Source organism: Cydia strobilella, chromosome 18 (assembly GCF_947568885.1).
Source record: "Cydia strobilella chromosome 18, ilCydStro3.1, whole genome shotgun sequence".
Lineage (NCBI taxonomy): Eukaryota > Metazoa > Arthropoda > Insecta > Lepidoptera > Tortricidae > Cydia > Cydia strobilella.
Window position 1 is genome coordinate 5,492,395 of NC_086058.1, and position 27,303 is coordinate 5,519,697.

Here is a 27,303-nt window from a genome sequence, read left to right on the forward strand (position 1 = left end):
AGTTGTCCCTGACGCAAAAGTGCCCATCACACTAGCCGCGTTACCGCGTTGAATTGCGATGGACAACCTTTACGATATGTTTATTACTATTTTATGTGAGTGATTCCAATTTTATTACACATAGTCGTTGATTCATAAAAGTTTGTAAATTTGTTAATATTTATACACTTAATGGCAATGAAAACAGGATACTTTTTTCAACTAATTAACCCGTTTTCATTCATAATTCGTTATTCATAATTTTTTTATTGCATGAAAGTGAGTACAAAAGGTGTTAGTATATACAAAAGTCCATCACAATCTGCCGAGATCCAAGAACACAATATATCATAATTCTAAAACTACAAACTAAATTTATTTAGCTATAACTATAAAAGAGCAAATTACCAAATAACAAAACAGTCGTTAAATTACAAGAACATCTTACTACAAACCTTTACATGCCAAATATTCTTTAAGGGAGTAAAATTGCTTGTTCATAAGCCATGCATGTAATTTTCTAAGGAAAAGTGGTTGTGGGTTTTCTCTTATTTCTATTGGAATGTTGTTGAACACTTTTATTGCCATGCAGTAACAATTGCTGCTGCATAATTTAGATTTTGTTTTAGTTAGCACAAGTTTGGTAGTTTGGTAGGGTATCTAGTATTAAAACTACATACACTCTTTAACTGTTCTTTGAACAAGGTTTTACATGTTGTTAGTGGTGGTTTATTGCTTATTGCTCTTATGCACTTTTTTTGGCTGATAAACAGCCTATCAACCTCACAAGAGTTACTCCACAATAAAAGACCATATCTGAGAACTGACGCTACGTATCCATGGTAGGCGAGGAGAGCTGTTGGTATATCTACCTATTAGCGTTGAAAGCATTTTTAGTGGATATACAAAGCTATTAATTTTTTTACATTTGTTTTAAATTTCAGGTTTCCATTAAATTTTTTAATCAAGTAGCATCCCTAAAAATGTATGCTGATCAGTTTCAGATATTAAATGATTATTATATTTTACACATATTTTTCCATGTTCTTTTCTATTACAAAATTGAATATATTCAGTTTTGTCTAAGTTGACATTTAAATTAATTAAATTCTAACCAATTAATTACAAGATTTATTAAATTATTAATGTCATCATTATATGTAGTTACATTTATACAAGGAATAATTAAGGATATGTCATCAGCAAAGAGTATATATTGGTGATTGGAAATGTCAGGTAGATCATTAATATATAATAAAAATAAAAATAACAAATAACCTTGACTCTTGTAATTTATGGCAATATAACCAGTCTCTTAAGTCTATAATAGTAAAATACCATATATATACCTAGAAATTTGTAATCTATAACAATAAGTTTGAGTATATATCTATCTATATAGTAAAGAGCAGTTAAAAAAAAAAAAAAAAAAACATTTTTTGATCAAGGCGTTTGCTGTCAAAATATGATAGAAATGGTTAGAGTAGACTGAAGCGAGTCGGATTACAGGGTGAATCGGGTCTAGATATAAAATCCGTTGATATTTGATATATTGCATTGATATGAGTATAGTTTTATCCGATCTGCCCTGTGATTCGCCTCGGTCTAAATAACCTTACTACAAATTTATTTATCAAAAATTTTACTTTTACCTGTGCCATAAAAAAGCGACCCAAATTCGCGATCATTAAATGCATGCCCGCAAACGTCAGTTTTCTAAGGGTCGGTTGCACCAAACCGACCGTCATCGTTAAGGTGTCCGCTAAATATTATATTATGATATTCGAAGTTTCATAGTTCACTTGACTTCTGAGTGACGTTAAGGGTCTCCGGCAAGCTCGGTTCTCCATACAAACGTAGTTACGCTCTCATTTTAAAACGAGTAGCTAGTTTGCTCTGAAACTTTGTACTTACAATAGGATAATATCTACCTATATGTCTGTAATTTAAGATTTTCATAAAAAAACTATTTATTTCGTTTGTTTTATAAACTGGAGCTATATAAACTAATTACAGACCTAGATATACCTCATGTCCTTGTATGTGCAAAGTTTCATTACAAACCAATACGTATGGAAAGGTGAAATTCGGCCGAGCTTGCCGGGGCTGGTTGGGTTGGTGCAACTGGCCCTCTTTTTTTCCATTTTTATCAGAATCAGAACACAGTAACATCGTTTTCGAGGGCATATCTCTCCTTGTTTTCGGGATTCTTTACTTTGTCCCTTTCTTCTTTCTTGTATAACACGTAAAGAGTTCTGTGGACAATAAAGTGAATAGTAAATAAGTACAGTGTAATCCATTTATTATGACTCCGCTTATACTGACCAACCGCTTACTATGACGTAATTATTGTGTAAAGTTTTCATATAAAGTTATCTGTGACAAAGTCGGATAAGATGACTTCGCTTATAGTGGCAAATCGCTATTTTCATAAAATTATGTCCGGTTATACTGACACATTCCCTAGTTTTCGTGGCCGTCCCCACGTCTTTCCCTGCGAGGACGTTTAGTACGTACGTGGCGAGTAAGTTAATAAAACTCATCTCTCACAAAGTAATTTGAGATTAATTTAGAAGAATTAACAAAAATAAGAAGGTTATCCACTATGCTTTATATTACATCCGCTTAGTATGACGCGTTTGTCACTTCTCTTCGATGTTATTATATGCGGATTCTACTGTACATAATCATGGCATGTATTCAATCAGGCATCGAAGTAAGTAACATAATGGTGGACGGTGGTGAAAAAATAATAATTGTCAGTCAGCGTCGTGCAAGGTGGTGGAAAAATTATTAATAACGTTGTATGGAGATTACCAGTCTTCTCTATTCACTTGTCTGCCGGACAACTGTTACGGTTTTAATCGTGAACCACCTACATAATATATTTTCTTAACAAAATCGTAGGTTTAGTATCACCGTTTTATGTGAATTTCGCTAAGAATATAATAAGGTTCCAACTGCAGCGAAAGTTTAACTCAATTTAAACTCTGTGTCATCTTATTGGGGCAATAATTACAACTCCACAAACAACTATTTAGAACCTTGTCGTTATTTACGTCTAGACGTGTTCATCTGAATTCGGTGACCGTGAACTTTGATGAGGCACTATAATTATAGCGTCTGTTCGAAAAGAGAAGAGTTGTGAAATGTATTGCGCCACATACATTCCACGAGTCTTCTCTTTCCGCACAGACTCTATTATAGTTTCCCGGTTATACGGTATTACGTAATCTTAGTGAAGATTCCGATGTGTCTGCTGTGACATGCGGTATAGCTGTTGTTATGATGATTAGACGAATTTGAACCATATTAAATTTTATAATCATCATTGGCCTTATCGTCTGTTGCAGACGATTTATGGTGTAACACCGGAGAGACACCGTTTTTGATGGCTAAAAAGACCGATGCGAGACCGACATGGCCTACCGCAGGCCTGACAACGGTAAACGGAAAACGGTACTGAAACGTTTTGACGTCGTTTTTGCCTCTTGTCAGCGAGTGCGGCGAACCAGGACTCATCACAATACTTGCGACCCTCCAAAACGCCTTTGCGCCACTCCGTCCGATGTTCTGCGAGCCTCTCCCAGTCTCGGTGGTCGATATGGAAGGCAATCATGTCGCTCTTTGCGCAATCTTTAAAGCGAAGCAATGGTCTTCCAACGTCACGTTTGCGTGCACCAAGAAGAACACGACGAGGTAGTCGAGAGGGTTCCATCCTGTGCACATGCCCTAGCCAACGCAGGCGTCTCTGTTTGAGAAACGAGGTTAAGCTAGGCAGCTGTGCAATTTCTAAAACCCTTTCGTTTGTCACCCTGTCTTGCCATGATATTCCCAAATTAAATTTATGTACATGTTAATAACACGTAGCTTAGTGGTTCAAGCGTGCGACTTTCAAACCTGAAGATTTTCCGTCTGGGTCCGAATCGAAATGAGTTTCTCAATACCTTTTTTTAAATCGGTGAATTGACATTTACGATTACCTACCGCAAGTCTTTCGGTAATAAAAAACTAAGTAAACGGAACGGAACGGTGGCGTTTACTTAGTGCCAATTTCCCTAGGGCAAGGCCCAAATGGGGACATTTTGGGCTCCCCTTTAGTAGCATTGTAGGTATATTCTTACTATATGTAAACAATAATAATATTGTGCTGTAACTTATATTGTACATATGAAAAACGCTGGGACTCTCATATGTGCAATATAGTGCCTGCTAGCATGTCAGGGCGGGGGCGGATAATGTATAGTTTAATACTTCTAGTAGCTTTGTATAGCAATCCGTGATCGTTCAGCCATTAAGGGCTCTAGCTTAATTGGACTTTCCATAGCGTAAATATTGAACAACCAATTTAGTTAGGACCCACAATGGCTCAACAATCGCGAAGCGTAATAGTACCTACATTTGATTGTACAGACACCTGTAACACTATGTTACACAACGAAGGCCGCAAAAATATCTGATACGATCTCATTTGTCGAGCCATCCCAGGATGCAAAGTCACGTCAGCGACGTCATAATGATGTATAAATGCTACCTGGGATGAGCGTGTCACATGTTTTTGTAGTAAGAGTAAGTTAATTGTGATTATTTCTATTGTAGTTGTAAGTATTTAATTTGAATAATATTTTACTGATTTCCTAATGTAAGTATTAGAATCTCAAAATTGTCGACATTAATTTTTATGTGAATTTAAATAATTTTAATTTATTATGATTTTTGTAATCAATTTTTATTATGTAATTGACAGTGTATGAGTAATACCGAATAAAAATCTATCTATCTATCTATCTATCTATAACGTATTATTGCAAGTGACGGTCTTACACAGGCAAAAGTAACTTACATGAATATAAAGAACGCTGGGACAGTCATAGCGCCTCCCAGTAGGTAGAATGCACCTGGTAGGGTCTCTAAAGTAGCTTTGTACATTTGGCTGTACATGGGCGTGTAGATCACTGGCGTTATTGCTTCTACCAGACCGATCAGAGAACACATCTTAGCTGGAAAATATAAAGAACATAGTTTAGCAAAATACTCGAATAGTGAACTATAACTAGTCTACCTACGTACGGTTTTTATTAGATCTAACCTGATTTTGTTGCATTAAACGAATGAAACATACTTATATTATTATGATTGAGCAAAACAAGATAAAAAAATAAAACTAAACGTAAAACCGGCCAAGTGCGAGTCGGACTCGAGCACGAAGGGTTCCGTACCATTACGCAAAAAACGGCAAAAAAAAACATGTTTGTTGTATGGGAGCTCCACTTAAATATTTATTTTATTCTGTTTTTAGTATTTGTTGTTATAGCGGCAACAGAAATACATCATCTGTGAAAATTTCAACTGTCCAGCTATCACGGTTTATGAAATACAGCCTAGTTTTTTTTTTTTTTTTTTTTATACCACGTCGGTGGCAATCAAGCATACGGCCCGCCTGATGGTAAGCAGTTACCGTAGCCTATGAACGCCTGCAACACCAGAGATATTGCACGCGCGTTGCCGACCCTTTAAAAACCTGTACACTCCTTTTTTGAAGAACCCCATACTGTAGCCCCTCGGGAAAACCTCGGCAGGGAGCTCATTCCACAGCCGAAGCGTACGCGGGAGGAAATTCCTCTTAAACCGCACAGTACGCGACCATTTAGGTGCTAGGGTGTGAGGATGAACACCCTGCCGATGCCTGTGACAGACGGACAGACAGACAAGACAGACAGACAGACAGCGGAGTCTTAGTAACAGGGTCCCGTTTTTTCCATTACTGTACGGAACCCTAAAAAGTATATTTAAATTCATAAATATTACAAACAATCTGACCTTCAATGCATATTAAAAAAAAGATAATTAATGCATAGCAAAATAAAAGTATAAGAAACTTGAGAATCACCACGGAATGTTATAAACATTTTTTTATATGCGTATCGTAGGTAATATCAATGAGGATATAATAAGATAGAGCGGTACTGTCATAGTAAATTTTGTAACCACTGTAAATTCACTGCCATCTATCGACATACTTTGAAACTAAAAATGAAGATATATAAAAATACGTTAAAATTTATTTAAATATGGATAAATGATTTTTTTATTTGCATGAATTATTTTTATATGATTTTGACCCATGTTCTTTCACTGATATGCGTTAAAATTATAAATAACAAACGAAACCATCAACGCCTTCTATACGAGAGTAGGCCAAAACTAGTGGCGCCATCTGATCGAGAATCAAATTTTCGTGATTTTCGAGGCACGTTTTTTCCTTAGACTGTATCCATCTATTACGGAGTTATATCTATCTTTGGTAATATTATAAGTACCTACTTTATTCACGTAGGTACTAGTTGATAGAACTTACTATAAGACAAAAGTTATCAAGTTACGCTATCTTAAACCCCCAAGTCATCAGAACTTGCCTAAGCTTCTTCTAAACAACACCAGACTAAAGTTCGAGGAAACACATATAGGTACCTAACAAATAACACAAGTAAACTTTATATCCAAGTTATTAATACGATTATTTATACGATTACTTACTTAATACGATTTATGTAAGTATGTAAGTAAATTGATTTCTGCTCAAGAGAATAAACAAGATATCTCCTTTTGCTAGCTAGCTATTATGTACACACTGAGACGGTTGGTGAGGTCGTTTTTCTAGTATTAGGTAGCATTACGAAATGAGTAAAAAAGAGAAGAACAATCTACACACCAACTTCTTCTGGCGCGACGACCTTCGTTCCCAGCGACCTGATGGCAGTCACCCCGGTCCCACCAAACAAGTCAAAAAAGGGCCCGGAGTAGAACCAAGGCCTGGTCGGGGCGAGTGCGTACACGATGCTGGACATGACCTTGCATGTCGTCGCTATGACACCTAAGATAGCGTCGTGCATTTTCATGAATTTGCTGAAGAGCGTCACCGCTATCGCTGTGCCTGAAATAAGCAATATAATTGATTAGAAAATGTTACTACACTGTGTATTTTAGTTCCAATTGAAGAGATTTATTTAAACTTGTACACTATGCTTATATTTTATGAAATTTCGACGTTTTTATGTTATTTCTTCTCAGAGTCACGATCATGAGCTCTTTTCGATCCTGTCAGGAATATACTTGTCTTCCTTTTCTTACCATACATTCCGTTACCATTTTTCATAGACTTTATGTAGTTTGTATGACGGTAGCGTAATGTAAAGATAGAAAAACGTATGGACATTTTGAGATACTTTCTCCTACTAAGATCGAAAAACCTAGTGTTTCTAAATGGAAATAACATAAAAATTCCCAAATTCAAAAAAAATGTAGTGTAGGTATACAACTTTAATAAACTGGTCCTACTGAACCTTTCTAAATACTAAAATGTCATGTTTTAGTGGGTACCTACGCACTCTTCAAAAAATTGATATTTTGAGATCTAAGTGTAAATATATCACTTATAGTCCCTGAGTTTCACGCTATAATGATGTCACGAACATTCCAAATCGTATTTGTGCTTTAGGTAGGTACCTAATACATTGTACTTTCAAAGCGACTATCTGCAGTTAGGCTACCGCTTATTGTAATTTGGCTATGAATTCAATTTGAATTTGTTATGTATATGATATGTCATTCTCAAAAGAGACATTTCCTCAGCCAGAAACGTCACTTTTGACACTGACAGATCATTATACGCGTCCTGGTCAGTTAACAAACAGAATCGTTTGTACACAAACCAGGGAAGTTTACTACTCAATCAGCGGAAAATCTGACTAAGCAATTCAGCTTTTGTGCCCGAGCCGAGGCTTGAGATAAGTCCGGCAGTTAGCTGGCAGAGGTCACGGTAACAATCGTACAAAGAGTATCCTAACTAGTGCAGAACGCTCCAATAATTAGCGACACATAGGTGACTACTTTAGTATAAAATAAAAATAAATAAAATGCATTTATTTCAGACATGGTCCATATTTTGTTAGTACATCTTAACAAATAAAAACTTAAAAATAAAATTAAATAACTATCTTAGATACTAAAGATAAATGCAGAGAGGACACTTATCAGGCCACTGTCCCATCTGTCAGCCACAACGGCCAGGAGACTGTGGCGGCTTAAAGTGAATTTCTATAAAATTACTGGTTTAGGCTTCGATACCGTGAAAAGCATTATTTATTATGATGGTAGATTTATTTTATTTATTTTCTTGAATCTTTTCTGTGTGAACCAATGGCAGTCGTTCTCAGTTTAGACCTAGGTTGATCTGTATAAGATTTTCCCCAATAATTTTTGGGGATTAATAGTAGATTATTATACCTATCTACTTATTGGGCCACTTGGGCCACCAGTTGTCTGAAATAATGATTTTTCCTTTCAATTTTTCCATTATTATTTTTGCCATCACTCGTTTTACATTAAAAAAATGGAATTTGAAAAAGGAGGGAGCTTTTAGGTGCATTCCGTGCATTCGGAGGTCGAGGAAGTGGGAGAGTGTGCGCCGCGCCCGTACGTACAAAATGACACTACTCTGTCATGACGCCCAACATTCCACATTCCTCAGCCGTGCACGGAATTCGCGCGCGGACAGTAGGTATCATGTATGAAAATTTGCAGTATTTTTTAACGCGTCTGAAATAGACGTAAAACGAACTGAACCCCTCGTGTAAATTTCATTTAATAGCGTGACGAGCGTTCGCGTTTGCGTTAATGTCTATTTTTGTATGGGATTTTGAACAGCGCGCAAAGCGGGACGTTTTGGAAACTCAGAATCCCATACAAAATGACACTTAACGCAAGCGCGTAGGAAAGTCACGTTACGCTACCGAATAAAATTAACACGAGGGGGTACTGAATGACGTAGATACGCTGATTCTGACGTTTTTACGAAGTTAGCGTACTGATGTTACTTTTCTTACAGCTCGCTGGCATGAAGCCACGAGCTCTCAACCGCATATACAGGGTGGGCACAGGGATTCCGACAGACTTTAACCGTGGATTCCTGGCAGTGTTAAGAAAGAAAAATGTTATATCAACATGGGTCCAAAATTGCCTAATTAATTTACTTAATTTCTGGAACAAAATAAATCAATTAACGATAGTACTAACTTGTGAACGTATCTTTAGTTTGAAAGAGTGAAAAAGACAACATGCGACACCAATATGACACTTTATAGTCTAGTTTATAGCAGGTGACAGGTAAGTTTACTATTTTTAACACTTCTGCTTTGCATGTGTGATTGTTTGTGTCTTGGTATGTATGATTACGTCACATAAGGGCGTGTTAGCCTTGAGTTTTTTTAACTTCGAAATTACTTAAATAATTGAATATCTCGTAAATTAGGCTTTCTATTGCATTGTTATATTACTTTTTTTTTATCCAAATAGGCACTAGAATTCATGGTTAAAGTGTGTCGGAATCCCTGTGCCCACCCTGTATAATAGCTTCTCTTTACAAGGGTCATTTGGACCCTGAATTTAGTGCTTTGAACATAATTCCATTGTCATTTGTATATCCCGGTACGGTCTCGGGTTTTTCAAGTCTGAATGGCAAATTTTACCTTAGTATTCTAATGCAAATTAATGCATTCTTAATGCAATTTAGTTTATAGAATAGAAAGCTAAGTTTAGACTATAAATGCCGTGTCGCCTAAATTAATACGCTGTACAAATGGAACTAATAAAGTCTGTAAGAACCCGCAATCTCAGAGCAATCGGTACAAAAGAGTAGACTAGAATTTAATTTATCCGACTGTCAGCCTTCGTTCTCCGCACAGCTGGACAGTTTTTCCCGTGACTTACCATACGAATCTCAAGCAAACCAGTAAAATAGTGAGCTTTTGACTAATAAAAACTATGGGTAAGCGTAGATCACAATGAAATTGGTTAAAATGAAGCGAAACACTCGCTAGAAGCGGACATAACGCTTGGTCTTAGTTGCGTTAATTAACCCGCGTTTCTTGCATAATTCCAAGCTTTTCTTAAATCTTTCGCGACTAATTGCATTATAATGAAGTCATCCCTGATTTTCTTGGTTAAGTATATTAAATATATTTTTTACTGTGAGTTAAGTAAGGATATGCGTCTTTCCTTTGAACATTATAAAATAATCTAACTTTTAAGCCTAATTATCAAACTTTTTGCTTATAGGCAAATAGGAGGGTTATAACCTTCTATTTCTTAAAAGTAGATGATAAGTCTTAGATTTTTTTTTCCAAATCAAACATTTTTATAATGACCACAGGAGAGACGCCGGCTTTCCCGAACGTTTTTGGCCCGTACAAAAGGTGTTACATATTGACAGTTGCCACCAAGTTCGAATGGGACTGGTTTGCATGCACCCACAGAGGTGGGATAAAATAACCACTGTGTGTCGTAACATGGGCGAAAAGCTCTCAGGCCCAGGCGGAGAAGGTGGGATGGCCAGGACCAAGGGCCTGACACTCTTTGATAGAGAAAGATAGTCTTATTGCGATTCCTATAAGAAGAAAGAGAAAATAGTGCCATGCTTTGTCCTTATCACCGACCGGGTGGCATCATAGGTAGGAGACGATGGCGAAATACCGAAATTTATAAGAGTGAAAGAGAAAAAATCATATGCTGCCCAAATTTTATGAATATTCTATCTCTTAACCCCGGTTGCTCGGTGGCGCGTCTATAACTACTTGTGTATACTATGTCTATGGCCTGGACGTATTATCTAGTCGTCAGAACCGGGACGTATAGAAATAGAGGGGTGAAGCTTGAACCACTACCTATTATATGTATATACTTATACAATTTTAATAATAATTACATTAAAATTTTGTATAATAAACAGAAAGAAAATAGGCCCAAACATCGACCTTTGCCGGACTTTGTATTTAATACCTACTTTAACATTTGCCTCGAGGCCAATTCTGTCATCTGTATAAAAAGTTAAGTATGGATTCTGAGGCATTTTAATCAATCTTCATAATTATAACAACGTAATTACATCTGACGTAACTTTGCGGTTTGTTTATAATATGTGCACATTTTTAACTTTGTATCAGTGGTATAAGATGAAAAATTTAATATTTGATGTAGGTAAATTAGCTAGACGCGGTCTTAGTTTTTTGTAAAGATCGAGTGGGTTGTTTACAAAACAACTATGTAGATAATATTATTTTGTATTTGTACACAAACGAACAAATTTATTTGGACTGTAATGTTAGTATGATTGTTACCTATCTCTACATGTATTCGCATCTACGTTGTCGATCGGTATTGAGGGTAAATTAAAATACGAATATATATAATGCATTTTTGCCGTTATTGATTTGAATTTAAAATGAGTTCTTCAGTCACTTATAAATTCGCTTTCATTTAAAAGGTTTTTTAATAGTTTATATATATGCAGGCGTCAAACTTAAAGTTTTGATGAAGAAGTACTTCAATTGAGTATCTACTAAAAATGGGACGACAATTGACCATCGACAAAAATACTCGATAATTAAAGTAAAAGAAAGATATTTACAGTAGAGCCCGCTTATTACGATTAAGTTTAATACGATTTTTAAACGCCTTTTAAAAACCGGTCCCTGTAACTTATTTTCATATATTTCATATTTTTTATATATCTAAATATGTATTATATTGTCGTCTAGTGGCCACAACACAAGCCTTATTAAGCTTACTGTGGGACTAGGTCAATCTGAGTAAAATTGTCCTATAATGTATATTTATTTATACATTGTTACACGGTTAATACGCTTCTCGCTTACGATGCGTTTTTGATCCTACCTTCATACGAGTAAGCGGGTTTTACTGTAATTTAAAATACCTACCGCACAAGCCGACAAGGATAGAGAAGGTGAAGAACAGACTTATTTCGACGTCGTCCATGCTATATTTAAACAACAGGTACTGGTACAGCATAGCTCCTTCACCTGAAATCATAGACAATAGAATTAATAGGTACCTAAGGCAAATTCAACAAAAACGGAAAAAACTGCAACTGACAGGTGCTAGGTTCTGGTTTTTCAATTTAATATCATGCAAAAAAAGTTATTGTCGAAGTATTATTTGAAGACAAGTCAATATACTCGATATGTGGTAAGTGTTCTGATTTTCCAATATTTTGAAAATAAATGGGCGAGAGATAACCGACATTTTACGACGTACAAAACATTGATATTTCTTTTAGTAAGTAACTTTTTTATAAAATAAAAATAAAAAGTTATAAAAATAGCTTTCAACCACTAATTACATAATTTTTTTGATAGTTATAATAAATCTGGTTTTACGTAGGTACCATAAAGGTAATTTTATATAAGTACAAAAATATGAATATCGATACTGAGCTCCTCCTTTTTGAAAGAGTTACCTTGGTATTTTGAGTCATTATACGCCACATTATACTCATTATCGTACAAATGTCTTGAATATCCACAAATGGTACTACTTTGTATACATATTTTATAGTCTTGCAAATAGCACCAGTTTTACATACATAATCGTAAGGTATAAAAGTTGGATAATCTGAACGATAATGATAAAATAAGGCATGCAAAAATTAAAAATAGGCAATGAACTCACCAAAGACAGGTCCAATTATAACAACATGTGCTAAAAGGACGAGAATAATTTTCGATCTATTGGGACCCTTTTTGAAGACAATATAAAGCGTGTCCCATGCATTCTTTGGATGAAAGAAAATAATCAGCTTCTGATACCGAGTGCCTTCAGTTTTCTTAGGATTTACGTCATGAATCCTAAAATATGTGTACAGCAGCCCAAATGCATATAAAGTCGTTGTTAGTCCAAAGATGCCGTAATAACCAATTACGTCCAGCAGCACTCCGCTAATAGAGATTGCCGCTGGAGCTCCCAGGGTCACTATGACAGCCGCGATTCCAATTCTAAAGGTACGTGACTCCACAGACGTGACATCGGCAAGGTAACTATAGGAACCCATTAGAGCGATAGAAAATCCACCCGAAAATGCTGTAGGCAGCGATTCTATCAGCGCCGTGACATAAAGCGGCCACTCTTCAAAGTAATGCGTCGTTAAGACTAAACCAAATGCTGACACCAACTCTCCAAATATCGGTATTAACATTAGTGCTTTTCTGATCCCGGTGCGATCACTCCACGCTCCAACAAACAATATGGCAATCGCTGGGATAGCACTTGTCAAAGGTACTTGCCATGTCGTCATATCAGCTACCATGGACTGGATGGCAATGGTTATATTTCCATCCCACTCATCGCATTTCTCCTTTGTATGCCCAAGGTCAACGCGGCACGCTTTTTCCAAGTTCAGTCTCTGAACAGCTATGCTGGATATTGCATTGGGCAAGATGTAGCAAAGCAAGAAAGGTTCTATGGTGAGGAAGGCGATTGCGGCGCGTATTTTACCCAGCCATGATCTGTTCAGTTCACTATTCCCATTTCTTTTAGGTTCACTTCCATTTATGATATCCGTAGGACGTAATTCTAATTCACTGTTCTTCATGTTTTAACATTAAATTTAATAACTATCACAATATTGATTTAAGTTGGATAAGGTCTGTTTGTTTATAAACACGGATCACTACTGAGAGCGGTCAAGAGGCGAGGAGGATCTAGCAAACTCGTTCTTGCTCATAATTACAGTATCACATCGAGACTTCCAAAAGCATCCTTGACGCTGCCGATTATAATTTATTCTTAAGTTTTTTTATTATGGGTTATCAAATGCCATGTGCCAGAGTTCAAATGACATTGGCGTTTTATATAAAAATTACTATTTTATCACAATTTGAACTTATACATCAACGACTGATACACAACTGGAAACCTATGCAAGGTAGATTTTTTTACTTATTTCTGCGTTAAAACTTGTTATGTTGGACCGGCAAGGTGAGCTTAGTCGTGTATTTTTTATCTTAGTGACCCGACCTAATCAAAAAAACAATGTTCTTATTTGATATGAATAATCACACGTCTCGGTTTATTTAATGGCACGTAAGCAAGACACACTGAGACTAATATCATATCTCGATAGTACTTTCATAATCGGAATTTGTCTACTGGACGCACACTACGCCTTCTACACATTGCAATGTAAAATAAGTAAAATTTCTCAAATTTTTATAGCCTATAACCTGGCCGTGGATTTTTTCGACAGATTAGTAAAGTTTGCATCAAAATCCGTTCAGCCGTTTTCATTTGATGCGCGGTCAAATAAACAGACAAACAGATAAACGGACAAACAGATAAACAGACAAAAATTCTAAAAACTGTTGTAATGTGTTCTGTTATCGATTCTAAGTATCCCCAGCCAATTTTTTTTCGAATATCTTCCATGTACAGACTTTCGACCCTCTTCCGCTTTATAATATGTATAGATAGATTGTTTTTACACATATTAAATCACATTTAGAAACGGGTCTATCGCGAATTTATTTTGTTACCTTTATTTACCGACGTTTCGACACAGGTTTCACTGGTCGTGGTCGCGGCTAACTGACGTCCCAGTCTAAATGTGATTTAATATGTTTAAACCGCGAAAGTTTTAAATGGTATAGATTGTTTTTAGTTGGCTAAGGTCTGTTTGTTTACAAACACGAATCACTACTGAGAGCGGTCAAGTGGCGAGGAAGTCGTTCTTGCTGATAATTACACGTGATTACACCTATCACATCGAGACCTCTAAAAGCATCCTGGACGCGGCCGACTTTAATTTATTCTAAAGTTTTTTTTAGATAAACTACATGCTACATAGTATGTAAACCGTGTGTTTTAAATTAACAAACTACTTTAAACTTTATTGTAATCAAATTAAGCTAAAATTTGGCAAGGAATTTCGTAAATATTACTTACCTACAATATAAAGTATAAAAATATTGTAGGATCAAACACAATTAAAAAAAAAACTCGGAGATAGAGACAAAAAGACATAGGCTGACTGTTACAGTTATTGGCCAGTATATAGTAATTGACCACTCTTAACTTGGCTTGTTTCTTTCTAACTTGTTAGGAAAGTCCAATTACTATGTAGTGACTCCAATTACTATGTATAACTATAACAGTCACCCTATCTGGTGTGAATAAACTTCAATCAAAAGTTTAATTTTCATTTCTAGTTGCTTATAAGTTTAACGGTAAATTTAACTAGTAGAAACCATCCAGCAGCAGAAAAGGTGTAAGCGTGACTTATATGCGTAACAAAATTTCATGCTGAAATACGCACTTAGTAATTATTCATATTCATATTTATTTATTGCATCCATGGTACACAGGTGTTACATATATAATAGTTTCACATGGGCCCTGGTAGGGCAAGGCAATTATCTTAAATCTAAAGATTAATTTATATATGTACAATATATTTGACAGTGTCTTATTTAATTAGTTTAGATTTAATGTGATACTTATACATGTAGTCTTACTTGGAGCTTAGCTCCTAATAGTAATATATTAGCAATTCATCATAACGCTCTTCTTAACTTTCGCAATAGTAGGCGTATAACTTTAATGTATACTAAGTTTATTTTTCAGAAAAATGACTAGGTGTCTATTTTCAAAAGAAGACTAAACAGAAAATAACGGACTTTAATTGCTAAGCCTTTTCTTTAGTTACATTGAACATTCATGAAATGAGAAGCCTACTTTTTACATGGCCGTTCAACTTTTTTAAAGGTTAGACCTTGACAATACTATTTGAAGTATTAGAAGAAATTAAATTCTATTTAGAAAATATTTGAATTTGTTTTTATTGCAAATAGAAACACTACTATATAAATTATAAACTGAAATTTATATGTCATATACTAAGAAAAAGTGACCAAGGCTTTGGCGACGCTGGTTCGATTCCAACCTGGGGCACTGGAGGCCTTGGTCACTTTTTCTTAGTATAATACTAAGAAAAGTCATTTATACTGAAACTGAAATAAATGTCATATTTTGACATTAGGATAGGCTAGGACAAAAGAACATTGCATTTAAGCGGATTTTTGGCGGCGGGTTCACGTGACATAAAATTAATACAAAAACAAGGATCTTTTTAATGTTCCGTACCCGAATGGTAATAAACCCAACTATTATATTAGTAAACCTTATATTATTATATAAGTAAACCTCCGCCTCCGATGTCCGTCTATCTATCACAGGACTGTGTTACAAGAACTGTAATAGATATAGTCAGCTGAAATTACTTAAATCGTTGTGTATTTCATTAAGATTAATATTTAGAGTTAAAGGTTAACTGGAAGAGATCCCTGAAAGGGATAAGTTCGCCTTTGTACAAATGATGCGTTTTTTTCTTGTTTTATGTATATTTTTGTACAATAAAGAGTTTTACTACTACTACTACTAGAGTTTGAATTGTTTTGTATTTATCTTTATAAAGCTCGGCCGAATTTCACCTTCCCATAACCCCTCCTGGCGTAAGTCCGTCTCGCACTTGTCCGGTTTTTTCTTCTCTTCGCTGACATTTTTGTTTTTTTACGTAATGTTTACGTATGTGGACAACAGTCCACAAATATAAAAAAAATACGGCCGTTTAAAATAAACCAATTGAGGTTATTCCTTCTGTTACATATAAAACTATACATACATTAATGATGTCAACAGTTCATATAAAAATCAGGTCGATCGCTGCCACAATCTCTTGCTTATTAAATGTGCCAATTACTATCTCAATATTTCGTCAATAACACAGGTACCTACATTATGTAAGAGCTGTATGAAGTAAATAGGCATACTTCGAATTCGGTGTCAACATTGCATTGATATATGTATAAACCGGGTTGCTTAAACGAAAAAATATCGATGTTATTTAATATGAGTAAATCTTCCACTGCGGCGGTAGCATGGTCGCATTTTTATCGCCTGTCACCATGCCTGTCACGTTCTAAGTATGTAAGTGAGAAAGTGACAGGCATGCTGCGACCGGAGGCCGATTTTAATTTAACAATTTGTTACGGCTTTGAACTGGTTTTGATACGACATTGACGATTGTCTTCGCGCATCTCGCGCACAACTTTCACTTTATTTCGCATGCACCAATGAGCGTGAGCGATCTTCAAGGTCATATAAAATATCAAAACCGTAACAAGTTGTTTAATCTGAATCGGGCTCCAGGTTTATATCGTCGTATAGACGATATAATATAATTTCATACATATGTAATTAAGAAAATTGTGCTTCCGTCTTAGCTAAAGATTATTGATATAGCCCAATTAACCCATTTATTCTTTTCTTACTATCAATAGCTTGCATTTTCTGCTCCTCTACTCCACTCAATAAATAAAACTGTTTATTTAGACTTATATTGACGGAAATATGGACCGTGAGGATCTATATCGGAATCCCTAAAGTTTTTTCTTCTGTGCATTCCCTAGTATTGTTTGTCATTATCAAACAATATAAATATGTCAGTTAGGGCAAGTGACTTTAGGACAAACTTTAGGGATTCCGAAGTACACCCGGACCGTGATTACCTTTTGTATTGTTTTTGAGCTCCCGATATTTCGACGCAGTTACATGCATCTTGTTCACGGGTAATTGAAGATACCCGTTACCCGTGAACAAGATGCATGCTACGTCGAAATATCGGAAGCACAAAAACAATACAAAAGGTAATCACGGTCCATATCCCGGTAAATATAAGTCTAGTGAAACTAACCGTGAATCATTCAAAACTAAAACTGTTTATTTATTTAATGGACAGTGTTATTGTAGCCTTAAGGCTTAATAAAAAAAAGAAACATGCAATCAGATAGTATATATGGTTATGAGCTGATTTCATTATTTTTCATTTTCATTTATTCTGGGCCCAAGTGCTACAAAATTTATACCTACTACAAAATCGACATTCTCCTTAAGATTAAACTCATAACAATCATAACCTGTTACTACAATTAGAATAAGCCTCTTGTCCCGAATATCTTATCCAAAGTGATAAATAACCCTTTAACCTGACTTGTCGAAGGTCGCTGTTGGATTTTCTATTGTTTCCGTCGTGCTACGAGTGCATAGTAGAAACTAGCGCGAAAAAGACGGCAAACAGTGTCCCTTTATTTATTAATGCCATCCTTTTCTAGTTTAATGAGAAGGAATTGGTTGAGAACTCATTTCTAGTTGAAAATATGTTTATTTATGTTCCTCGGACCATTAAGTTTGCACGTTGTGATTTAAAGTTAATTTGCTCAGTGTTTATTGTAAAACCCCCTATTCATTATTATACTGCAATATAAATTTATTTTATTATCTTATTAGAATTAAAAATATTGTAGTAGGAAGTAATTAATACGACACGAATCCCGGTATACCCGCGGCATATCCGTATTAGCATAATGATTGAGATCATTAAACCCGTGTGGCACCGACTTTGCCGATGACTGGCGATGATGCATACGTTGCAAGGGATGTGTTTGTTAAGACTTAAGAAGCAACAGAATCACTTCATTATTGGTTCTTAACAACACATTCCTCGCTACGCAACCTCGCACATCTCTGATGGATACGCAGTCTTTGTTTATAATATAAATTATATGGAGATAACACCTGTTACCCTACCCATCGAGTTTGAAAAATACTATAGTTTCTTTTTTAAGATAGGTACCTAATTGTATAAACTGCCAATAATTTTAACGAAAATTAGTTTCAACAAAATACACCTAGGCAGATATTGAATAATTTTACTGATTGAAAAAAAGTTTTATGGACAAACAATTTAAAACACATTTTTGTTTTAGGTATATACAATGTAATATGTAATAAATAAAATAAATATAATGTTTCACACAATAAATTTAAAAGTAATTGTAAAAAAATTGTATTAACATGTCCTAGTTACGTGTTAAGGCAAGCCTTGGAATCATAATTACCTTTTATATTCATAACAGTATTCATAGACTAAAATATAATGTAACCACTAATGGATCTCATTCCGATTACGCAATTTTTGTCTTGACCGACTTATGGGAAAGAATTGGGACGCATATAGTACGTGACATATTATCACTGTGATTGTCAACACTGATACTGTCTTTTCATTGACAAGGATCCAAAGGCCGTGTCGTTTTCAGCTGTGCTTCAGCTGTGTATCAGTTACAGAAATAGATATTTTGTTTGATTAATGCAAATTGTAGCATACACTTGAAGTTTCAGTAAAAATGTGTAGAGAAGCAATTCTTGTTAACTTTGTTAGACACATCTCATAATTACATAGATGAAGCTGATTTACACACAGTAACACGGAATCTTGAAGCGAACAATTGAGATTAAGCGATATGGTCAAGTTTTAATTCAAGTTTGATTATACGACCGTTAGAGCAGCCGGCCACGTGATAACTTGATAAAGTAAAAATCAGTACCAGCAGCCAGCTGATAGCCAGTAGCCGAGGTGGAGCCGAGCACAGCGCCCGCGCACATCGTCGCCGCACGCGCCACCGACCGCCCGCGATCGTCTTATGTTTCCAAAACAAACAAAACGTGATCTTTGTTATAAAAATTGAAAATCGCCAAATACGAATGCTAGAAACAAATGAACCTTAAAGTGAAAACCTGTTGTCAAGATGACTTTGCGGGTCGAAGTGCCCGGGGATAAACCAGTCCATGTAGAACCGTGCAAGTGCAAACCTTATCCAGAAATTAAAACCGAAACGAAATTAAGCAGGAGTGTAAAGGAGTTCTTAAAGAAATCATGGGCCTTCAGATCGAAAATTACTGTGGAACCTTTTGTTATATGCTACGTCTTGCCAAGCGTGCTCGCTGGGCTCGCGGTGCAAAACTTGTGCTTAGAGAAATCATGCCTCGTGAACCTTGGGTACGACGAGAAAACATGCAGGCATATAATGCAGGGCCGGACCTTAAATTACACAGAGCAAGAGAAAAAAGTGCAAAAGATGGTAGCTGAAATGACAGCGTGGAGCTTTCCGCTGCAGACCGCTCTTCCAGGGGTCCTAACGCTGTTCCTTGGAGCGTGGAGCGATCGCACTGGGAATCGGAAGGCTTTTATGGTCCTACCTATTGTAGGGAAGCTAGTATCGATTATCGGCATCATATTGAGCACCGTTTTCTTTCTCCAAGTGGGATTGAACGAGACGGCTCTCCTGGAGGGTTTGCCGCCTGCGCTTGCCGGTGGTCGAGTAGCCATGACCATGGCCGTGTATAGTTACATGACGGACATCACGAGTGAGTCTGAACGGACTTTCCGTCTCGGCATCATAACCGCGATACTCACCCTCAGCAGGCCAGTCGGGCTGGCGCTCAGCGGGATAATGACAAAACGTTTCGGTTACTACGGAGTGTTTATGGTCGCGTGTGTGTTTTATTTAATCGGGTTTGTTTACATTGTCCTAAGACTGAAGGAGAAGCGTAAAAAGGAGGTGGAGAGTGATAAACAGGAGACAATTTTGTCTGTGTTCTCTGCGAAAGACTTTGTAGCGACAGTTAATGTGGCGTTTATGCGCCGTGAAGGGACGCGGCGGTTGCAGATAATTCTAATTATGTTTGCATACATGTTCATCGTTGGACCAGTCTTAGGTAAATATTAGATCAACATTTATCATTATCTTGTTACGAGTATACTTCAATTATTTGTTAAACTTATTCAGCTGGCTTCGGATGACTTTGGTAGCGTGTGCGAGGTATTGCTATTATTTATTTTTATGAGCAAATGTAATTTTATTTCTTTCACGCAGACGATCATAAGTTGCCACTTTCATGAGGACTTCGACACAAAACATTTATGACAATACTTCATATTAAAAAGTACAAAAAAAATTGTGCTTTGTGTTATGTGATCAAAATAGTACTTACAGTCGCCATCAGATATATTGGAGCGGCCATAGTGCTCACAAATATCTGAACACGCCTCTATTGTCAAGGCGTGTTCAGATATTTTTGAGTACTCCGGCCGCTCCGATATATCTGATGGCGACTGTACGATTCCAGAAAGTTTCCGTTGAAATATACATATCTAAAGGTACTTACTTAACCTATGTTGGTGAGGCTGTAACTGATACCTTCATAGACGTAAACAACAAATCTAGAACACGTGTTTTGTATGACATGTATAAACGATTGACTATTAAGATGTTTATACACGGTGGCTAAAAAATAAGTGCACTCCCGTTGCCAGGGAGGTTTTGGGATTATACTGAGCAACTTTTACTATGGGACCAACCCCGAAATCGCGAAAAAAAATTTGGCTGTTTCATACATTTTGGCTGGTCCATTTTCTATGGGAGGGTAAGTTTTTTTCGCGATTTAGTGGTTGGTCCCATAGTAAAAGTTACTCAGTATAATTCCAAAACCTCCCAGGCAACGGGAATGCACTTATTTTTTAGCCAACCTGTATAGGTACAAGCTGTACAAGCTTTTGTTTGTTTCGTATAAATTATTTGCGCGGATTAAAAGGAAGTTCCACCCTCGGACGCTGAGGTTTTCTCGACAGTATGGGCTAATAAGAAGTGTTCAGGTTCTCAAAGGGTCGGCAACGCGCACGTAACAACCCTGGAGTTTCAGGCCCCGTAGCCAACATGCCAATCGCAAACGCTACGTAGCGATCGAAACGCAACTGTCACTGTCACACTAATATGGAAGTGATAGAGAGACACAAAGTGATTCGATGGCGAACCGATAGCGATTGTCACCTTGTTTAGGCCGGCAGGCGTCCACACGCTACGGTAACCGCTTACTATCAGGCGGGCCATATGCTTGTTTGCCACCGACGTGGTTTATTTTTACTGGCAATTTATTTAGGTCATATTTTATCAACAATCTGATTTCTGTTTAAGCTTAAAAGCTTCGGTGATAATGCAAAGTTGAGGCACCGATAAAGTAGATCTCATGCTGAATGATGGCGACTGAAGGTATCCAAAATGAAACGACGTAAGCTCATTGGTGTGGCTCATTAGAATCGTCTTGTTGTGGTTGTGGACTAAAGGAAAGTTGTTCGGATTTTGAAAAGCAAACAAAATAATAGTCTCATCATCTTTCTTGCGTTGTCCCGGCATTTTGCCACGGCTCATGGGAACGTCCGCTTGGCAACTAATCCCAAGAATTGGCGTAGGCACTAGTTTTTACGAACACAATAATAGTCTGACCAAATCTGCATGGCATTTGCAACCAAAGTGTGGCAATGTTTTCATTAATATCGAATTTCTATGAAAATATGCCGTTTATAATGACACAGCCTTACTATTTTAGTCGATGCAAAGTTTAAAAGGACTAATAACAGCCAGAAATCTCTTAACTAAAGAATAAACAATGAATTGATAAACTAAATTGTACCGTAACAATATTTGATCACTATGCATATTGTAACACAGTTTCAATAAAATAAGCGCAGTGCAACGATTGCACAAAGTGTAAACACTAACACGAAAATAGTTCGATAACAATGTGTAACACAAAAAATTCCAAAGATAAAATTAAGTAATTCATGTGTAATGGTTTTAATAAACGCCTAACAAATATGCCTAATAAGGCATTTATAACCGGTTGACCCAATTTTTTAAATAATTTTTTTTGATATTTGTGTTTATTAAAAAGATACACAGGTTTGCAAAGGATTGTACAGCACTTAATGTACCTATATCACTTTTAGCAGTTTTATGTATGGCACTGCTACTTACTCTGAAGGTAACTGTGCAGTGGCTCTAATCAAAAAGGGTAGAAGTCTCGGGCAGCGCAGTTGTAAAAGATGCCCTTATGCCCTTTTAGACCTAAGTTTTGCGAGACATGTACCCTTTTTACTAGGGCCACAGGTAGAGTAAGACAAAGAAAAGTCTACAGCGCTTGATAAAAAGTACCTAGTTTAAAAAAATCTGTATGTGACAACATCACAGAAAATGGATTAAATAGTCTTGATACTTGTGGAATTTTCTAACACATTTACTGTCTATGAAAAATGTAATGTGCATTATGGTTTAATAAATTTAATTGCAACAACCATTAATATACATATACTAATGTTTCGTGTCACACAGCACACACACACACACACAACACAGCCGTTGCCTCGCCAATTCTCTTCTTCTTGGCTTGACACGCTGCCGCGTGAAAATCTGACAATCTGACATTTGGCGTTATCAAAATTATTGAGCTTTTGTACCTAAAATTCGCAACGGCCTCGCAAGTCGCAGTAAATAGGTCCTTTTTCCTACCGCTAGTGAACACCGTAGTTCGCAAATTGCGGGCATATTTTTCTTTTAATTCCAATTAAGGCGTAGTTAGAATGACAGAGAAAGATGCCCGCAATTTGCGAACTGCGGTTTTCGGAAAAATGAAATAAAACAATAAACATACATAGAAAATAAATTTAAGTTCTAACTTAGGTACCCATTTCATTTCATTTATTTATTTATTGGAGAACCATAGTTACATTAAGGTGTTATCATGTATTAAGTGCATGCATGGTTACCCTGTCAGGGCATAGCAACACAATTCTAAAAACTAATTAGGTACTAAAATAAATACATAGTTAAACATAAAATAGCATTCAAGTAAAAGCTAGGAATTAATTACAATTAAAATAAAGGAACAATACAATAATAAACATTTCAAATATACTAGTTATAGTCATAAATCCAGATTCAAGTAAAAATTGCAAGACGTAATCATAGTACCCATGCTGTAATTATATATACGAATGGAGGTTTTGGGTTCGAGCTCTAAACCCGGCTAGTACCAATGAGTTTCTCGAAATGTAAGATGAAGTTCATAAGGTAAGTACCTATACTTATTAGGTGTGTTCAATTTGCTGTGAAACCTTAGTCTAAACCAATATTATAATTATCTAAATATGGTGCAAGTATTAAGATGTTTCATTTCACTTACCCGTCATCGACTCCAAATTTTGTAAACATTATCGTTTTTGAGCTTGAATCGCCTCGTACTGATTTTGTGCTAGTGTAAAATTATTCTTCATACGGAAAAGTAACTACCGCACGCCGCTTTTGTAAGGTTTCACCATGTATTTCCCGTTTATTACAAATTACAACGAGTATTCAAACGATTCTGACAATCACACATCATATAAATTACGTTCAGTGACTGCTAAAAAACATTGCCCCATATATAGTTTTTTTAATTCGCTGTCAAATTATTGCGCTGCAGACTTTTTTGGTCTTACTCTATATAGTGTTGTGTTCCTGATGCTGAGTAAGGTTTCCAGTGCTCCCAAACACACGTGTCACGCAAGAATCTGTGAGAACGAGCAAGATGTACTGAAATTAGTATGAATCCGATGTCTCATATTTAGGGTTCCGTACACAAAGGTGTCTGTCTGTCTGTCCGTCTGTCTGTCACCAGGCTGTATCTTATGAACTGTGATAGCTAGACAGGTGAAATTTTCAGAGATGATGTATTTCTGTTGTCACTATAACAAATACACAACACACAAACAACAACAAATACACTAAACAGACTAAAATAAATATTTAAGTGGGGCTATAGTTTGTATACAACAAATAGTTTTTTTTTTGCGTAATAGCCCTTCGTGGGCGAATCCGACTCGCACTTGGCCGGTTTTTTATTGAATTCTGAAAATATCTGTCGAGATACATAGGTATGTATAAATATTATGTGTCCTAACTACGTGTACTTACAAAAACCGGTCAAGTGCAACAGGCTCAAACCCAATTTGGAAAAAGGTCATTTTTGAGGACAAAATAATTAAAATCAACGACACAGGTATAAATATATCACGTTTTTAAGTTTTAAGTCTCAAGTACTGCTAAAATATATGAAGCATGTAAGCGTAAAAAATAGCTTTTGTTTCTCTTAACTTTGCAATGTTTTTGTTTGAAGAAACGTCACTTTTGACACTGACATATCCTGAGGACATATCCGATCCATGTCGTATATTTAGCAAATTTTTGACGTACCTATCTTAGTGTTCCGTACCACGCACAAAAACGTCAAACAAATCACGTTTGTTGTATGGGAGCCCCATTTAAATACTTATTTTATTCAGTTTTTAGTATTTGTTGTTATAGCGGCAACAGAAATACATCATCTGTGAAAATTTCAAATGGTTTCTACTATAACTATCTCGGTTCATGAGATACAGCTTGGTGACAGACTGACAGACAAACGGACAGCGGAGTCTTAGTAATAGGGTCCCGTTTTTACCCTTTGGGTACCGAACCCTAATTATAAAACGTTGGGTCCTGTGGAGTTCTCTGATTCGAGTGTTCCTCGCACTTGTCAGAATAATTCAAAAATTTTATTAACGGTAAAGTCGTTGTGTCGCTGACCTCTTGAACACCAATCTGATAAAAGTAAATGCTTGGTTTGTATATTTTTTCCGAAGTTTAATGTTCTGAAATAATTTAATATACTCAACAAATCCTGTAACCTACTTGATAAAAAAGAGCCCAGTTTGTAAAAAAGCTAAACGGTTTGCGTTGGTATTTCTACTTGCGTTTTTGTAATATAAAATCACCGATCATGTTTGTATTCTGTATTAGTATAATTATACTTATAATACATGTATACTACATATATAAGTGTAATTATAGGTACATATATGTAACAATTATAATTAAATAATAATAGGGACTTTGACAACATTTTCGAACTGTTTTCATTTTATAGATAGACACGTAATTATTGCAATTTTTTGAATTTTTATTTATTATTTTTTAATGAAAAATCGGCTTGTTTAAATTTCGCGCAAAAACGCTCCAAGCTGTCACGTGACTGGATGACGTAACGATGTGATAAACAAACTGCTGTCAATGCCAGAGGTCCACCAGGTTTGACAACTTGTCTGTGCGTGTTTCTCACGCCGTGACGTCACGCGCTCCGGCTTGCGTTTGCAGTCACGTGACGCTGGGCATTATTTGAAATACATTTAATTATGTTTAATTAATTTATTACGCATATTTACACTTACAAAATATGATTTTCAGCATTCTAATATTCCCTGCTATGGTAAAAACATAACATTTTATACAATTCGCGATTCATGTCTAAATCCCTATTGTGGAATTCATCTGTCATGGCATTTAAACCGAAGACGCCTTTAATGGTCTCGGCTCCAGCAGATCTACTTACCGAGATCTAAGCAAGTGCCTCGTTGAACTTATAAGTCGACTCGACCATACTTCTTACTCGGCAGTGCTTTGAGTTCAAAAGACGATAACATAGTCAATATAAATTCAGTAACTTAACCTTTCTGACCCACAATCGGCATGTTTAGCGATTTAGTCGTCAAGTGAATATTGTGATATGAATATGATAGTATATTGTTAGATTTTTTAAGTATTTGACCACGGAAATATATGAACCCTCTTCTCTCTCTTATCTCTTTCCCGTAGAAGATATATTCAAAGGTTTTTCATGTAGAATGTAATAATGGATGATACACATTTTCCAAGATGGCGGTGGTTTCTCGAGGTCAAATAGTGTGAACACGAGCAAGGGACCTTTAATTAAAATACATACCAAATTTCAGGGCTGTTCCAGAAAGTGGGTCCAAATGCGTACCTAATATAAAGAGTCAAATCGAATGTTTATACTGAGCCTCCTATGGATAGCGTGCTAATGTCATGTAATGTATCGAATATTAAGTAGGTAACTGAACCAAATTCTAAAATATTACGATTTAAGTTGTTATTTTAAATTATTACAATGTATCATTGTAAGGAATCCAATTAAAATAATTTGGTTATTTTTATTTCCTGGTAGGTTGCTCAATATTCTATCAATATATAAAACATGACGAAGCCTGTTGCGGATATCATCATTGGTACGTTTGGGACGAAGCATGTTGCTGATATGCATTTTGTGGCCACCGGGCGGAGCCTGCGTTGCGGATTTCTTACATATAACTAGATTATTTTTTAAGATTTTGTATTTGGTGGTTATTGTATAATTTCATGTATCTATTCGAATTAAATTAACCACATATAAAACTTACTAGATTATAATTCAACATAAAATAATCAAAATAAAAAAATGTAATGCGGGCAACTTTATTATTGTATATCTAATAGTATAACTAGGTGGACAAACCCTCTCTCTGGGCTGGAAAACTTCACCCTGAGTATTATGGATGACTTTATCTAATGTCTCTTTTTAACACCACGCAATTCATGTAGACAAAATACGACCAGCATATCCGTATTCATAATGCTGTTAGCCATAATTCTGTGCTAACACGTTTTCTGTGCCAATAACTTCGATAAGCAATAAGGGAGTGGACGTCAGATGCAGATCGGCCGACTCGGCTGGGTATCGGCAAAGAGAATAGAGTGTATAGAGGGTTATTGTCATAGTAAATTTTGTAGTTATAGATAAAAAAAAAAAACTACTGAGCTCCTCCACTTACCTGTACTAACAATGGCATTCGGTTAAACAAAAGCCATTATTTTTTTTAGTGAGCGCGTGGCC

General features: G+C 36.1%; 2 protein-coding genes across 2 annotated transcripts in view; one reads left to right on the plus strand and one right to left on the minus strand.

The window, feature by feature from the left end:
• LOC134749350 (proton-coupled folate transporter-like) lies at positions 1-13,623 on the minus strand. The gene is made up of 5 exons (XM_063684269.1): positions 12,505-13,623; positions 11,754-11,855; positions 6,692-6,913; positions 4,823-4,979; positions 1-2,234 (listed from the first exon to the last, which is right to left on the minus strand). Exons 1-5 carry the CDS (start codon positions 13,421-13,423, stop codon positions 2,135-2,137), a joined length of 1,500 nt encoding a protein of 499 aa, XP_063540339.1. The 5' UTR covers positions 13,424-13,623; the 3' UTR covers positions 1-2,134.
• Positions 13,624-19,275: 5,652 nt separating this feature from the next.
• Positions 19,276-27,303, plus strand: part of LOC134749420 (uncharacterized) — a 36,485-nt gene continuing 28,457 nt past the window's right edge. Inside the window, exon 1 of the mRNA XM_063684344.1 lies at positions 19,276-20,442. Within this exon, the coding sequence (XP_063540414.1) occupies positions 19,473-20,442 (970 nt within the window). The 5' untranslated portion in view covers positions 19,276-19,472. The remainder of the gene's footprint in view (positions 20,443-27,303) is intronic.

Coding starts and splice junctions, on each gene's coding strand:
- LOC134749350 (XM_063684269.1), bottom strand. CDS start 13,423: ATGAAGAACAGTGAATTAGAATTACGTCCTACGGATATCATAAATGGA. Junction 6,914..11,753: donor TATCCTTGTCGGCTTGTGCG/GTAGGTATTTTA, acceptor TGCTTATTTCAG/GCACAGCGATAGCGGTGACG. Junction 4,980..6,691: donor CGTCGCGCCAGAAGAAGTTG/GTGTGTAGATTG, acceptor TATATTTTCCAG/CTAAGATGTGTTCTCTGATC.